Source organism: Terrapene carolina, unplaced genomic scaffold (assembly GCF_002925995.2).
Source record: "Terrapene carolina triunguis isolate 2854851 unplaced genomic scaffold, T_m_triunguis-2.0 Scaffold66, whole genome shotgun sequence".
Lineage (NCBI taxonomy): Eukaryota > Metazoa > Chordata > Testudines > Emydidae > Terrapene > Terrapene triunguis.
In genome coordinates, this window is record NW_020664417.1 from 82,559,355 (window position 1) to 82,577,020 (window position 17,666).

General features: G+C 40.7%; 1 protein-coding gene across 1 annotated transcript in view; it reads left to right on the forward strand.

The window, feature by feature from the left end:
- Positions 1-17,666, forward strand: part of TRMT44 (tRNA methyltransferase 44 homolog) — a 29,425-nt gene that overhangs the window by 6,845 nt on the left and 4,914 nt on the right. Inside the window, exons 4-10 of the mRNA XM_029910653.1 lie at positions 741-960; positions 3,731-3,799; positions 9,964-10,071; positions 11,797-11,868; positions 15,530-15,636; positions 16,294-16,477; positions 16,992-17,397. Coding sequence (XP_029766513.1) covers positions 741-960; positions 3,731-3,799; positions 9,964-10,071; positions 11,797-11,868; positions 15,530-15,636; positions 16,294-16,477; positions 16,992-17,397 — 1,166 coding nt within the window. The remainder of the gene's footprint in view (positions 1-740; positions 961-3,730; positions 3,800-9,963; positions 10,072-11,796; positions 11,869-15,529; positions 15,637-16,293; positions 16,478-16,991; positions 17,398-17,666) is intronic.

The window sequence follows — 17,666 nt, forward strand, 5'->3', positions numbered from 1 at the left end:
CTCAAGGGCCGGGCAGCCTCGCGCCCCCCTTGGAATTTCTTCACTCCCTCCCAGGTGGGCACGCCCCCCAGTTTAGGAACCAATGCCTTAAACAATGGGAATTCTACCACATCTTCTGGGAGATTCTTCTACTGCTGAACAGAATTCATTGCTAAGATGTTTTCTCTTTTACTCATTCTGTTTTCTGTTGTTTTCATGTATTACGTAGCTGTTTCTTGTTCTATCCCTTGGACCTCCCTGAATATCTCATTTTCCTCTTGGATCTTTATACCCTTCACATAATTTTGTAATGTTATCAAATCTCCTGCATAGGTCCCAACCCCACAAACAGTTATGTGATTAACATGATGCACATGAATAGTCCTGTTGAAGCCAATGGGGCAACTGAAGTGAGCAAAGTTATGTGTGTACTTAAGTGTTTTCAGGATTGGTGTCCTAGTCTCCAGATAGCCAAGCCATAAATATCAATTCTTCTGAACTTTCCTGATATGTCAATTCCTTTCTTCAATACACAGAGTGGGATTTTCAAAAGCACTCAGCATTGGGAGCCACTAACTACAATGGGAGCAGTTAGGCCAATGCTGAATGCTTTTGAAAATCCTGCCCTATGATGTATGCAAAAGATAAATGTAATAAAGCTTGTGTTTAAAGTGGCTTCTGCTGTTTTTTTCTCTTGAATGAGCCTTTAGTTTAATCATTGACATACACTGTATTTATTCATATTTCTTATATTTTTAAAGGTCTGTGTCTATTTTAACTTCATCTCCAGAAAACTGGGTTGCAGATGGAATAGTATACCCCAAAAGAACGTGGCTTGGAAATGAACTATTGTCCAAACTGGCTAAATGGTCCACTGAGGAAAAGCAGAGTGAGTTTAAAAGTACACTCTCACTCATTTCTGTGGCTAAATACAGCAGGGTTTATCAAGAGCTAAAAAAAAAATACAAAGAAATGGTAAAGGTAAGTGTGGCGATAAAATCTAGACTCCCATTCTCTCATAGTGTTTTCTGCTTCCTCATGAGACTGTGGTCTTAGTTAAAAGAGGAGAAATCTATTCGAAAATCATTAAATTAAAATGTGTTCTTGATTTTAAAGTTCCCTGTGTATCTGAAGAGAGTTCAATGTTATTTCATAGTGTTGGTGGTGGTTAGGAGTCAAATTGAAATCTGCACTTGTAATTCGTAACTAGGAGAAAATGACGAGCACGATAGTATCTGAGGTGCAGAGCCTTGATGTGCTTCCGATAACATTTTCAAAAGCAAGGCTGACTGACTTAGGAGCCTACGTCCAGTTTTTCAAAAGTGAATTACGCACGTAGGAGTCTAAATCTCACTGAAAGTCATTGTTGCCTTAGGTGCTTAAATACCTCTGACAGCCTGGCTCTAAGTGACTTGGGAAAATAGGACTTAGGATCTTAAGTTACTTTGGCACTTTTGAAAGTTTTACCCTCTGTGCCTTGCTTTAGGCCTCTGCTGCTGATGTTTTACCATCAGGTTTCCTAAAAATGTCCACCCTAGCCTGTGATAAATCCTGTGTGCATTCACATGTGTGGGAGTGTTTGCTTTCCAAGCATTTGCTCTTCAAGAATTATTTTTTGAGCTCCAGGGACCTTTCATCTGTATTGAGGGTGAATTCCACCAGAGCAAGGGAAATCACCTCAACTGTCCCTTCAATCTGGGGGTGGCATTTTAACAAGACTTTCCTTTCTGCTGTGGTGGGTGCATAGTATATATGTAGCTGCCCACTTCATGCTCCTTCCAAGGGAGCTTCATCCAATCCAACCGTGCTAGATAGGTTGTCAAGAAGGCTTGACATTGTGTACTGCCATCTCAGTATCCTAGAACACCGGTTCCTCACTGGTTCCCTTGAAGTCAACGTGGTGAGAATTAACAGGGGCTTGAAGGACACTGCCCCTGGCCGACAGCTCTGAAATGGACCTGTGACTGGGACCTGTTGGATCAGAGAGAGCCTCCTATGGCAACCCATTTCCCATCTCATTCTCTCGAATGATATGTTTTGTTCTATGCCAAATCCTTTGCTTCCAGAGCCTTTCTCTTCCTTCACATGGTTCTGCACAGGTGTTAATGCAGCCCTAGCAATCAGGATACAGGTACAGTAGAGCTGTGATTCACCTTGCTTCCTGGCTCCCCAAGTAGCTCTCCTTTGGTGAGCGACAGGGCAGACCTAGTTCCCTCTTCTCGCTCACTTAGGGCCTGATCCAAAGCCCATTGAAGTCAATGGGAGCCTTTCCATTGACTTCAGTAGACTTTTAATCAGGCTTTAGGCACCGGAGTCTGATTCTGTGAGGTGCGGAGTGCCAGGATTGGTCACTACACTGCCAAAGATTAAACAAATCCTTTTATGAAAAAGTAGTATAAAAATGTTACTGGGATATTATCTTCTCCATGGAAGAAATATCAGTATAAATAAGAGGGGGGCTGGTCTTGTGGCCAAGGCCTCTGACTCATGAGATCTGGGTTTAGTTCACAGCTTTGCAATAAGCAAATCACTTAGTCTTTCTGTGCCTCAGTTTCCCATCAGTAAAGTGGGCGTAATACTTATTTTCTCCTCCCCTTTGTCTATCTTTTTTATTTAGATTGTAAGCTCTTCAAGATACCATTATGCTAGGTTCATTCCCTGCTGTGACCTATAGACACCTAAGATCCCTCTAAGCCTACTGTAAGGCCGTGCAGCTATCAAGGGCCGTGCAGGTAGGGAGAGGCATCTCTCCCCTGGCCCCGGGCTGCTGCAGCAAGAGAGGACTGGGGGGAGTCCTCTCCCCCCGCCACAGCCCCAGAGCAGCCTGCACCCCAAACCCCTCATCCTGGCCCCACCCCAGAGCCCACACCTCCAGCCGGAGCCCTCACCCTCCCACACCCCAACGCTCTGCCCCAGCCCTGAGCCCTCTCCTGCACCCTGAATCCCTCATCCCCAGCCCCACCCTAGAGCCTTCATCCCCAGCTGGAGCCCCCAACCCTCTACCCCAGCCCGGAGCCCCCTCCTGTACCCCAAATCCCTCATATCCGGCCCCACCCCAGAGCCTGCACCCCCAGCCAGAGTTCTCACCCCACCCCTCTGCCCTAGCCCTGAGCCCCCCTTCTGCACCCCAGACCCTTCATCCCCGGCCCCACAACCAGAGCCCACACTCCCCGCACTCCAACCCTGAGCCCCCTCCCACACTCTGAACCCCTCAGCCCCGCCACCAATCATCTCTATATTGGTGCACCTAACAAAATTCTGCACCTGGATATTCCCTCTAATTTTTTACATTGATAGGCACTGCTGTAATACAAATAATAATCTTTCCAATGTGAGACATAGCCATACCAATGGATGTGAATTTCCCTGAGACATAGTAAGCAGACCGGTGCACCTGCAATGTATTAGAGAACATGTGGTGGGCTTTGTTCAGTGTGATTTGCACATATGGAACCATAACTGGTCCCGAAACTTACCTTGACTGAATGACTGCAGATGTTCTCTGTCCTAGTGTGCGTACACCAGTTAGTTTATTGTGTGACTCACAAAAATGTATGCAGTCTCATATTCCTTATCATGGAGTAAGATTTTTTTTTTTTTTTCAATTAATGGGAAGGTTAGAATTCCATAATGTTCAGAGATTGGCTTTGATAGTCACCCCATCTTTAACCTATCTAGTTGAACATGTTCTTTAAAGAGATGCGGTTAAAATGACAAAGCAATTGGTAATTTTACCTCTGTTTATCTGAAGGTGTGGCCTGAAGTAACAGATCCTGAAAAATTTGTATATGAAGATGTTGCCATTGCTACTTATCTGCTGGTAAGTGACTGCTCAGCCTAAGGCCATTGCAGAGAAACTAAATGAATTCTTTGCATCGGTTTTCATGGCTGAGGATGTGAGGAAAATTCCCAAACCTGAGCCATTCTTTTTAGGTGACAAATTTGAGGAACTGTCGCAGATTGAGGTGTCATTAGAGGAAGTTTAGGAACAAATTGATAAACTAAATAGTAGTAATAAGTCACCAGGACCAGATGAGACTTCTGAAGGAACTCAAATGTGAAATTGCAGAACTACTATCATTTAAATCAGCTTCTGTACCTGGAAGATAGCTAATGTGATGCCAATTTTTAAAAATGGCTCCAGAGGTGATCCCGGCAATTACAAGCTGGTAAGCCTGATGTCAGTACCAAGCAAACTGGTTGAAACTATAGTAAAGAACAAAATTGTCAGACACCTACTTGAACATAATTTGTTGGGGAAGAGTCAAGATGGTTTTGTAAAGGGGAATCATGCTTCGCCAATCTACTAAATTTTTTTGAGGGGGTCAACAAGCATGTGGACAAGGGAGATCCAGTGGATATAGTGTACTGAGATTTTCAGAAAGCTTTTAACAAGGTCCCTCACCAAAATCTCTTAAGCAAAGTAAGCTGTCATGGGATAAGAGGGAAGGTCCTCTCCTGGATTGGTAACTGGTTAAAAGATAGGAATCAAACGGTAGGAATAAATGGTCAGTTTTCAGAATGGAGAGGTAAATAGTCATGTCCCCCAGGGGTCTGTACTGGGACCATCCTATTCAACATATTCATAAATGATCTGGAAAAGGAGATAAACAGTGAGGTGGCAGAATTTGCAGATGATATGATACAAAACTACTCAAGATAGTTAAGTCCTAGGCAGACTGCGAAGAGCTATACAAGGATCTCTCAAAACTGGGCAACAAAATGCCAGATGAAATTCAACGTTGATAAATGCAAAGTAATGCACATTGGAAAACATAATTCTACCTATACATATAAAATGATGGTCTAAATTAGCTGTTACCACTCAAAAAAGAGATCTTGGAGTCATTGTGGATAGTTCTCTGAAAATATCCACTCAATGTGCAGTGGCAGTCAAAAAAGCAAACAGAATGTTGGGAATCGTTAAGAAAGGAATAGATAATAAGACAGAAAATCTCATATTGCCTCTATATAAATCCATGGTATGCTCTCATCTTGAATCCTGCATGCAGATGTGGTCGCCCCATCTCAAAATATATATATATTGGAATTGGAAAAGGTTCAGAAAAAGGCAACAAAAATTATTAGGGGTATGAAACGGCTAAAGAGTTCCACAGGTTGTGTGACGAAATACTTCCATTTGTTTTAGACCTGCTGCCTATTCATTTCATATGGTGACCCCTAGTTCTTGTGTTATGACAAGGAAAAAACAACACTTCCAAATTTACTTTCTCCACACCAGTAATGATTTTATATACCTCTATCATATCCCCCCTTAGTCTCCTCTTTTCCAAGCTGAAAAGTCCCAGCCTCTTTAATCTCTCCTCATATGGGACCTGTTCCAAACCCCTAATTATTTTAGTTTCCCTTCTCTGAACCTTTTCTAGTGCCAGTATAAGAAAAAGAAATTCAGGGCCACATTTTCAAAGGTATTTAGGCATCTAAAAATGCAAATTGGTGCCTACGTGGATTTATCTGGATCTTTAAGCGCCTAAACACCTTTGAAAATCTGTCCTTAATTATTTAGGCTCCTAAGTCACTGAGGCATTTTTAACATTTTCTGAGGAAGTCTAAATGCCCTAGACTGCTCTGAAAATCTCAATCATAACCTCTGTGATTCAACTTCTTCATCTGTAAAATAAAATATTAGTGAAGATACTCCCATATGGACAGTGCTTTATAATGCAATACTATTGCTTACAATTTTATTTTCATAGATAACATTTGTAGATGGATACCAATATTAGGGGAATACAGTCACATTCTTTAGGGGTAAGATCATCACATCTTGCGGAATATTGTCTAAGAATTTTTTGTTTTTGTTTTTAAATGTACTTTGTGACAATGGCTGTAAGTTTAACCTATTGTGTTCCTTGAGATAATGTATGTCCTATGAAGTGACAGTAATTCTTTTAATAACAATTGTTAAAATGATTCAGTTATTGGTTACAAAAGCTACTGTGACATTACCCAGGGTACAGTTTGGACTGTCGAACAGTTGTGTCCCCTCAATTCTCCAACCTGGGGTGCCTTTTACACTGGTTTGCTGTGAGAGCAACCACTCCTGGTCTGGTCACAGACAGCTTCCAGCATGTAAATTATTCCCAGCTGTATAGTGGCTATAGCCAGCCACTCCTGAATTATACTGCAGAGCAACACCAGCAAATTCCTAGTCCCAAACTTGTCCCCAGAAATGTGCATGTTATACTGCCCAGATCTTTCCTTCTGGACAATATAAGCTCATAGAAAATGGTATTCACAAATCTTGTTATCTCAAATGGAGTCTCCCAAACATTTCAGTTCAAATACAGTGGTATGGATAAAACAATGAAACAAGTTTATTAACTACAGAAAGAAAGATTTTAAATGATTACAGGTAATGGGGCATAAAAGTCAGAATTGGTTACAAAGAAATAAGGTAAAATGCAATAATACCTAACTTAACAAGCTAAGTGAATACAAAGCAAAAGGTCTCTCTCAGCACATACTTTAGCAGTCTTGCTGGCTGGAATCCTTTCACCCAGGACCCCTTCCCCAGTTCAAAGATGTTTCTTTTCTTCAGGTATTGTGACTGCTGCGGATAGAGAGAGAGGGAGCATTTTGGGGCATCTATTCCCCTTTCTTACAGTTCTCTTTTCCCTTTGAAAATCACTTCCAGCTGAGGGTCAGGACACAAAATCTAGGATGGAACCTTCAGCTGTTCCTTTGCAACATGTAAATTTCTCACTCATGCCCCTTTTCCTGCCAAAGAATGCCCACATAACCAGATGATTGATAGTCCATTTTGTTGACACCTGGGCGAGTTGTCGGTTTCCCTTTTGTTTCCGAGGAACTGGTTTCTGCCTGCTTTTCTAAACTTGGAACATATCTCAGTAATGTCATACAGTAGAATCTTATAACTTTACAGACAGTGTTGCCACAAATATTTTACTGGGACAATAATGATCAGCAAATTATGAGTTTTCAAATGATACCTCGCAAAGCATACTTTGTACAGAATTTATCATAGTCTTGTAAAAGGGGTGAACAAAAGGATACAGAATGTCACCGCTACTTATTAACTTATTATTAAGCAATATTTCTATCCATCCTTGCAGAATTTTAAAATATTAGAATTATGGTGTACACTACTGAGCCATTTGTAAATAGGTTAAAGAGATGTTTTTAAAAGGATATTGTGAACCTTTATCTCTTCTCATGGACTTTGTCTTCCACTGACAACCAAACTGAAGGGAAACCCATAGAACTTCTTTTTGCTCTGGGGTCACATTGAGTTGACATGCTCTCTAGGCACATTTGATATGTGTTATGAAATGGATTGATGCACATGGGAGGAGCTAGATCTGTGTAGGAGATGATTGGCACCTCACAGGAACTGTGCTGCAGTGCCAACATGCTTAATATCGTGATCTGTAAAGTGGAAAATGTAAACACAAGCTGGTATTTTGATGGAATACACCAAAATCACAACTTGTGGGAGGGAATGAAGTGAATATCCATGAAACTAACAATTTAGCAACAATCAAAGGCACAGACATCAATTCTATGTTCAAAGGGTTCCTGATATTTTTGTTTGTTCTAAGCATAAACAATCCTACTCAGTTGATTGTGCCTGTGGTAACATCTGATTATGAGAGACAGTCTATCTGGTACTTAGTCATAGAATAGGCGCCTATAACAAAATCCATGTCCTGCAGGCAACAAAGAATTATCAGAAGAATTGCCTGTGCAGCTGGGACTAGAATCATGATCCTTTGACTCAATCAACTCAGGCCTCTTTCACTTGAGCTAAAAGAGTTATCCCGTAGCTGTCACTAGTAGTAGGTCGCATTCTGTTGTCCATCAAGTAAAGAGCGGCATCACATGCAGATGCACAAAGCCAATGTATTATGCAGAGTCTAGGATCGTAGTTTCCAGCTCTGCCACTGATTCTCTGTGTGACCACCTGTAAAACGGGTATTAATACTTACCTATTGCTACTCTCCTGCTTTAACCACTCAGCTCCTACTTAAGCTTGCAAAGTATAGGCATATCTCATGTTAATGGTTCCTTGACGTCCAATCCTGGGTGGTGCTGAGAACTCTCAACTTCTGTTGGCTTAGATGTGAATATGAAGGGTGCTCAGAACTTCATAGGAAGTACTAGGTGCTTTGCAGGATCATGACCTTTCTCTCTTTCTCCCACGAGAATCTTTATGCCTTTGTTCTGCTATCCCCCTCCCCCCCCTTGACTGGAAGAGCCTCCCTAACCTTGTTTGCCACATGACCTTGCTCTCCTCCTTCACCACTTGCTTCACTCTCCTCATCTGTCACTCTTGTAACCCTTGTCCTCCTTGAGCCACTTTTATCATCCCTAGTCCTGTTATATCTCATTTAGGTAGTTAAGCTAATCAGGGCAGGACGTGTCATTACTACATTGGCCCAAAAAGAAACATTTATCCTTAAGGCATTAGACAATAAGTCATTTATGTTTATAAATTAATTGCTCTGAGATCATCCAATGAAAAGTGCTTTCTAAGCAAGATCCCGTGTGCTATATGGCGAATAAAGACCTATGTTATGTGACAAGGCCAGCTCTGATTTATGTGGCTGAGCTGCACTGAGTGCTGCAGCAAACTTAGTATCCTGCAGCAACACTAGTAAACTAGGAACTTGTTCGACATCTTTCATTTAGTGTTATTAAATAATTCTAGCAATGTCCCCACTGTATGAAAATAATATACAATCAGTGCATATGATTTATTTGCATTGTGGCAGAAGGATTCCACTTCTGTGAGGCTTAGGAGCTGCCCAGCAGACTGCACGGTTGGCAGAGGTGTGCGGTTGCATGAGGGACAGACAAGTCAAAGTGTGGTTTATGTTAAGGAAAGTAGGTAGAGGACAAGAGGTTTCCCATTCTCTGTCCTAAGCTGTGCAGGAGCTTCACTCCATTAGCGTAGGGCTTGTGAGTGCCTCATGGTAGCCACTCTCCTCAACTACACAACTTAGAAGATGCACAGAATTCCCCTGTCAAGGCAGTCCTCCATTGAAGGCAGCATGGCCCAGTGGGTAAGGCACCATTTGGGAATCATTGGATTCTACCCCCAGCACTGCCACTGGACTGCTGTGTGACTGTGAACAAGTTACTTTGCCTGCTTGTACCTTAGTCTCCACACTCATGAAAGGTAGCATCTTAGAAATCTATGGGTAAAAGCAATAAAGTAAGGTCTAAGTAGTAATACAGTACTATCATTCAGACTTTTTTGCCCCCCATCTGTGGGGAAAATTGATCAGTAGGGCAGATTGCTTCTGAATCACAAATGATCTACTTTCACTACTTCCCATTGCGTGCTTTAAAGGGCATCAGGAAAGACACACAAAAAATACCCTTGTGGAAAAGGGAGGCAAAATGGTAGATGCACTAGCTGAGGGGTTGGAAGATGGCCATTTTTGTTGATTTATGTGGCACAAATCAAGATTTTTGATCACCTGTTGTGTGATCCCACAATTGTCATTTCTGTCTAAAGTATTTACATGGGCCCCCTTGCCATAGTATCTCAGCGCCTCATGCTCTTTAATGTATTTATGCTCACAACAGCCCTGTGAGGTAGCCACATTTTACAGATGGGGAACTGAAGCACTAAGTGACTTGTCCAACATTACACAGGAAGTCAGTGGAAGAGCAGGGCATTAAACCCAGATCTCCTAGCGCTAGTGCCTTAATCACTTAAAACCATTCTTCCTCTCCATCAGTGCACCTGGGCATTAACTTTTATTGTTAGCTTATGCAACCTCTCATTTAAACTTTTTTCTTGAAAATGTATTATGCGCTCCCACTTGCAAACCCTTATTCATGTGAGTAGTCCTTACTCACAGGAGAAGATCCATTGAAGTCCATATCTCTACTCATGTGAATAAGAGTTGCAGGAATGGGCCACAAATACTTTAGTCATTGAGAAAATGCTCTGAGAGATTAAAACTTGTTTTAATTTTTGTCTTTGCTTAGATCCTTTGGGAAGAAGAGAGAGCAGAAAAAGGGTTGTCTAAGAAACAGTCTTTTGTAGACCTAGGATGCGGAAATGGTCTGCTGGTTCATATTCTGAGCAATGAAGGGGTAAAAATAATCATTTTTTCAAACAAAAGTGGAGGTGTTTATTATTCTGATTCTCTTTTCCTTTATCTGGCATGTTTGATAGCTGGAATGCACTTCATTAATGTCACTAAAGCAAGGTTTTGAATCTCTGAAATTATCAGGGGGAAAAAAAAGAACTGATTAGAAGCTTTTTGTTAGTATAAGTGGTTCTCCGTTAATTGAACTTGTTTCCTGCTCAAGTCTAATGTAGAGGAAAAGAAAAAAAAATGTAATTATGCAGCCTTACCATGCTATGGGTATAGAAAGATGGGAAATAACTTAAAATCAACAAAAACTTCAGGGTCCTGAAATGAAATCTTTTTTGTAATCTGTTAATCATCAAAGCCACAGTGGGCCGGGGCTTTAAAATGGAGTTCGTTTGATTGCATCAAAAAAGGAAACTAGGTAATATAGTGTGTACTAAATGTATCAGAGACTGTACTTTATATGGCACAGTTTGTGGGTTTAGTTGTTGCCTGTACTGCCTTTTTGGATTCATGGGGAACACTTCTGGAGTGACAGCTCTCCACACCAACTTGATCCTTGGAAAGAAAACTAACTAGCCCTGGTTCACTGCAGGATTTATCCCTTAACAGTAGTGATTAAGCTGATTTCCCTGGCAGCTGGCCTTGTTACCCTGCCATTTAACCCAGAAGGAAGTACATAACAGCTGACATTTACTGGTAGTCAGAAGATTAAATGAGCCAGAGAACCTATGCTCTGGATTTAATTTTGCTACTGTAATTTGTATCTCAGAAGAAGGGAAGTTAGTATTGAAGCCAAAGTCCTCCAATTCCACAAAGCTACAAGATATTTTTCCGTATCACGACAAATGGTCATGTAATTGTGAAAAAGACTGCCAGTACATGGTGGCTGTGTGCATGGAGCATAACAATGTGTAGGTCCTCGAGGCTGATTTTTATCAGAAATGTTTGATGCAAACAAAAATTTTAAAGAAGAGTTCTATGTGATACAACAAAATCCCATGAATTTCAGTGTCTGGCTGTTTCATCTCAGCACATTTTCTTCATCGTTTTTAAGAAATATTTGAAAAGGAAGTTAATGGTTATTAAAAAAAATATTTATAGGACTTTAGGCATTTCATGAAAAACGTTTTTAAATGTCATGGAAATGTTTATTTCATTGATCAGGTGTAACATGGGACTCTCAAACTGAAAGTCAAGTTGGTAATTTATTCCTTGTTTCTTAGCTTAGCATGCAGCCATAGCACCTCATGGTGAGATCCTGTCAGATACATGCTAAACAAGTTTGGTCAGAGTCAGTACTTGGATGGCAAAGGAACAGTTTTGTGCTGTAGGAAGTGGTGTTTGGGAATGATTCAATGGATGAGTCAGAGATGAGATGGCCATCCAAGATTCTGACTATTTATGCTCAGACAGAGAACCAGGGCATTTCCCAAACAGGCATCAACCACCAGGTCCAGTTCCAAATTGGGTAATTATATTCAGACTACCTACGTTTCCCCTGCTCTTTCCATTTGACATGATATTCCGGTTCTAACCCCATCTGTTGCGCAGTGCTGCTGTGTTTCACAGAGGTGGCTGCATGTCAATGTGGATCAAGTTATCCCTGTATTTAGTTTGTATCTTGATTTGGCAAGGGTGTATGAAGTTTTGGGATGAAAGACTTATAAATACAAGATATTATGTTTTATTTTTTAACCAATTATTAATCCAAATATTTCAGTACCCAGGTAGGGGAATTGATATCAGAAGAAGAAAAATATGGGACATGTATGGACCACAAACACATTTAGAGGTATTGTAAAAATCCGACCTACAGTAACTTTATTTTTATTTATTCATCATTCATTGCTTCAAATTATTTAATTTAGCATGAATATACGAGTACTGTTCTGTCAGCTGCAGTGTGATGGTTCAACATAGTCAGGTTTGTAGGTTGTTGGCAAGGAAGTTTGGGGTTGGGATGGCTGTTTCATATTGTATCCATGCATATGCTCCATTTCCCCCCAGTGGTCAGTTATAAGAACCAGCATAGGTAACTTCCCCACCCCACACACAAAATAAATACAATCTTTGATCTTGAAAGATCAGAGCTTATATAGTGGTGGCGCAGCAACACCACATAGTGCTATCCTCAAGGAAATCAAAGTTCAAAAGCTTTTGGCTTATTCTTGAGACGTTCATAATAGAATCACTCTGGAAATGATTCCAGCCACAATCCTCTTGCAGTGCTGTGTGCCATTTTGGAGCAGCATTATTGTTCAGTCTTAAAAGGAACAATCATCTGCTATGCTTATTTTGTAATAAGCCATCACAATAATAGCCTGCAGCAAACTGGACAGGAAAATGGGTCTGAAAGATGGATTATCTTTCAAATTCCACATTAGCATTTTTATGAGAACAGAAACAACTAGAACACAGGAACATTCACTTTCAATCCAACTGTGCATAGTTCTCTGTGTATCAAATCTTCACATTGATTGATAGTTGCCTTGTTCCTAAGTTTCCTTGTTTTCTTTTCACTAAACTCCTGAAATTGACTTTCCCTGTTTCCACTCTCTCAAAAGATCTCTAAGGCCTTGGCTACACTTGGGGATTAACAGCGATGCTGCGGCAGCGCTGTGAAGCGCGAGTGTAGTCGCGCCGCCAGCGCTGCAAGTACTCTACCTCTCCGAGGGGAATAGGTGCAGTGCTGCGAGCGAGCTTGCAGCGCTGCAGGCGCTGATTACACTGGCGCTTTACAGCGCTGCACTCGCTGTGCTCGGGGGGGTGCGTTTTCACACCCCTGAGCGCAGCAAGTTGCAGCGCTGTACAGCGCCAGTGTAGCCAAGGCCTAAGGTTTCCCCAGATTCAGCTGCTTAAAAAAAAAAACAAAAACCTCCCTATATAGTTGTGTTCTAGTTGAGGCTGTTAATTAACATATGTCAATAGTTCAGTATAACTTTTCCCCACACAGTTTAAAAAAACAGGAATTTCAATGCCAAGGGTTGATATTGGCTTCAATCAGGCCAGCAGAGTTTATACAAGTCATTGAAGATCAAAGTGCTAATTCACTTCAGTGCTGGCATGCATCATCCCTGCTTTTCCAGTCCCCATCCTCGAATACAGAGACCGCCAGTTGTATCAAACTGTTTAGTGGCTCTCAAGTGTGGACAAATAGAGACTGAATGTGACTATCAGACCATGCAGTCCAGAGCCAGAATTTAAGCCAAGGGTTTGGGAAGTAAAAGTCTAGAGCACAAGACAATGTACTATTTCAACTCCCATATACTACATCTAGTCACTTCTGAACTAATTAGTCATGTTCTATTCTCTCCTGTTACATATTAATTCATTTAGGCCCTGCCCCATGGAAGTCATTGGAAGTTTTTTCCCATTCACTTTTTTGGGCTCAGGATCAGGCCACAAGGGCACCATCTTGTGCAGTGCTGAGCACCCTGAATTCTCATGAGCGTTTTTAGGAGCTGAGAGCACTCAACACAGTGCTTTGCAGCATTGGACCCTTAATTGTATAGTGAAGGGACAAGAAGGAAAAGTATCTTTTCCTTTTGCCCTTTAATTTTTATTAGTCTTGTAGGGTTTTTTTTTAAATGTGCAAGTAATTATGTTACAGTCTTGGTTAAATGAACATAAAACGGTTACAAATATGAACATCAGCTATGGGAATTATATATAAACATTTGAAATAAATGCCTTATAAAAGCTGTTTGGTGGAGGAGAAGATTGCGAAACCTTATTTCATCACATGCATTTGTGGCTAAGGGAATTTTAAATTACAGGGTTTGTAAAAGAAGAAACCACCTGTTCATAGCACCTTTGTGTTACCCTCAGGTTATTTAATTTAGCTTGATTTTTTTGAAAGCACAACTTGTAGTATGAGTATTGCAATCTGTGGCATGCAGTGCCAATACTAAAATTATTCATGCATGTGACAGGTGGAGTATCGCAGCACCAATCTGCTGTCAGACGTGATGAACACAAATCTGATTATGGATAATTATTTAAATGCAGAATACAGCACTGCTAATCCAGACCGTTTCAAAAATGAACAATCAAAATTAAAATAGAGTGTGGGTGTGGTAATTTGTTTATCAGAACATAAAGGCATTTACCAAACATTTTGGTTTAGTATATTTGGATGAGCTTACATGGTGCATTTTCAGGAACGTGTGTGTGTATGCAGCATGTGTGTCTGTACTGTGTGTAAATACATGCATGCACGCTGTATGTAAAATGAAGGCATTGATAGTGACTCCAGAGTTAAGGTTGTACAGAGATTTTCATTTAAAGACATATTAAAATCCTGTGTTCAGTTTCCATCTCTGGCCCAGTAACTCTTCAGAGGACTGTTAATTTTTCCATGGAAATTTTGAGAAAAAAATCTACTAACTTTTATGAAGAAACATTTTTTAAAATGCTTCCTTTTTAAAATGTAGCTCTCTTCCTCCCTGGTCTTTGGATTCCTCTCGTGAAATAGCCACAAACTCCAATTTTCTCTCTCTCACATGTGCTGACAGCATCTTGGGTATTGGCCACTCTTGAATTTTTAAATTAAACCAATAGCAGTTCCTGCTCTTGTTCAGGATACCTTATGGAGTGTCTCCAACATTAGTTATTGCACATTCTCAATGGCAGTAGCATGGAAGAAAGGTGTCAGGTGCTGATGCCTCAGTGCAGACATGCTGAGTGCCCACACAGCTCAACTCTCCCTAATTAAAGCTCTCCTCTCCCCCTCCTCAAAATCCTTGTCCCCAGCTCCCACGCACATCCTGGCAACCCCTGACTTAGTGTGTGCCGGCGGGCAGCTCCGTGATAAGTTAAAGGGGAAAAGAATAGTGGATGTGTAGAGGTGTGAGAGGGTGTACACAGATGACATCAGGGTGAGTAGCCATGGGGGAAGAGAGGAGCAGAAGGGGTGTAGAGGGGAAAAATGGGATTTCATTTGAGGTGGACCTGGGGAGGGGAAGCAGACTAGAGAAGCTGAATTCTGATGAATCACATGCTGATCTAAGGCCTGGATCCTGCAAATTGAAGTCACTGGGGCTCTCTGTGGACACAGGAGTCTGCCCAAGCAGATTCCAAGATTGTGGTCTAAGAGGACAAGTGGGACAAGAAGAGTGGTGGGAGAGGGATACAATCAAATGTATATAATTTTATATTTCTGTTTATGTATGTTTTTGTTGTTGTTATAGTCTCCTCTCTGTCTAGCTTTACATCTGACTTGTTTTATGTGTTTCTACTATTGCCTTATTTATGCTTTGCACCAATAAGACATCATTGCATGGCAAAAGTATTTGCTTTTGGTTCAGATCAGAAAAATGTTGGCAGTTCACATTCGCTGTTGCTGTTCCCCTCAAATCTATTTTAGGGTTTATACTGCTGCCCTCACTGTGTCAATGTGTCAAATACAATAATTCTAAAAAATTTGGGAACGAAATGTATTTTATTTTTTTAAGGAATGTGCAATCAGACCAGATGACAGTTATCTCTTTCCAAATGTTGACTGGCTAATAGGAAACCATTCAGATGAGCTAACGCCATGGATACCTGTAATTGCAGCTAGGTATGGAAAAAAGTTTCTGCTAATCTCTATTATATGCATGCACTGGGAGAACTGTATACTTTTGCTTCCAGTGTTCATAAAACGATGTGGTGGTCTGTGATCTCATTGCAGGACTGGGAGGGATTGGTGTTTAACAGAGCGATTGCTACTCACAAAACACTTATCTCTGTAGATAACCCATTAGGAAGCCTGAGAATAGGGTTTCTGTGTAATTTCTCCATCACAGAAAGCTGCAATAACTTAGCATCTCTCCAGTTTTTGTGGCACAATAAATCTAACTAGATTTTATTCTTAGATTTAAGTCCTAATCCTGCAAGCACTTACTATCAAGTCTAGTTCTTACTACCTTGAACTGTTCCACTCACTACATCCAGCAGCAAGAGTTTGCAAGCCCTGGTCCTGCCTTGGTCCTTTGGTATTAAATTAAACTGGGATGATAAATCTCTAGAGCAAACACTCAAAATAACCAGTGACTATTTCACTCAGAGGAGCACTGAAGGAAGAACATATTTATACCGCTTGACCTAGAAGCTCTGCCACTCCATTAAAATGATGTTTATTGCTTGTATCTGAAGTGGTATTGACTGTTTCATACAGCCACTTAATAAAATTAGCTTTCTATAACTATTATTCAGTAAACAATAATTCTTCTTGCAGGTCTTCCTATTCTTGTTGCTACTTTGTACTGCCTTGTTGCTTCTTTGATTTCCATGGAAAATATAACCGAAGGCAAAGCCAGAAGACACAGTACAGAGAATATCTTGATTTTGTTACAGAAGTAGGATTGAAATGTGGCTTCAGTGTGGAAGAAGATTGCCTTAGAATTCCCTCAACAAAAAGGGTAATTTCTAATGACATTTTAAAATGCTGCCAGCTATTTATAACACATGTATGTTTGTTCATTATGCTTGTATTGGAGAGGCAGGCCACAACAGATTAGTACATAATTGCAGACAATATTTTCCATACAAAGGCTAAAATCATTCATCTGTCTCCTGCATGGTCTGTCACGTCCCACTTAGCATCACAAAAAGGGGCCTAAAGGAAGCAAAAGGGGCTGTAACATTTTATAGTGCTACATCATCATACTCATATTCGTGGAATGAAAATCTTATTGTATATCTGCTTTTCCCATATAGTCTCCTACTGCCTTTGTTTGTCCCATAGCATTTAGGTTGTTTGTCCCTTGCTGCATCCCATAAAATTCACATTGTAAGAGCCTTAAAGTAGGGACCCATTTTTAGTCCTGATCCTGCAAATAGTCTTTTGGGTAGGGACTGTAAAGATGCTGTAAAGCATCATGAATACCTTTGGTGCAGAATAAATAGTAATTTTATTTATTTTTGCTAATATAGGTATGCCTCATTGGGAAGTCCAGAACATATCCACCTCTGCAAGAGGATCGAATCGATAAACAGAGAACACAGTATATTAACAACCGTCAGTCCTGCACTGGGGTCACATCAGACAAAACAGTTGGATCTAATCAGTGTGACAGCCACCATGTTGTAAACTGTGTCGTTGACCAAGCAGTAGAGTTGGAGTGTGCTGCAAATGAGACAAAGACAGATGGTGACAGGGTCTGGTGGTCTGGATTTCAACCCAGAGAAAAAGTAGAACAAGTCAGGAACTGTGCTGCTCTCCCTCGGGATTTTGTAGATGTTGTGGTTTTGACCGTGGCAAGTTTACTGTTAAATGCAACCCAAGAGAAACCATGGGAACATACACTTGACGTACATTTGAACACCTGGAATAAAGGAGGTAAGATTGTTCTTAACATGTAATGTACATTTCATACAATAATGCTTGCTATTAAAATTTATAGTTTTGCCACTGCCAGTACATACCATGAAAAGTACTGTAATGCTATTTCCTATGGCAAATATACAGAATATTCTTAGGAAACTCTTTACTGCCATAATCCCTGTAATTGGTACACTAATCTTAATTAGTTGCAAAGTCATTTGCAAAAATTTCTCTGCTAACCTCCTTAGATGCCATACCATTTCGATTTTTATAATATCTATTCA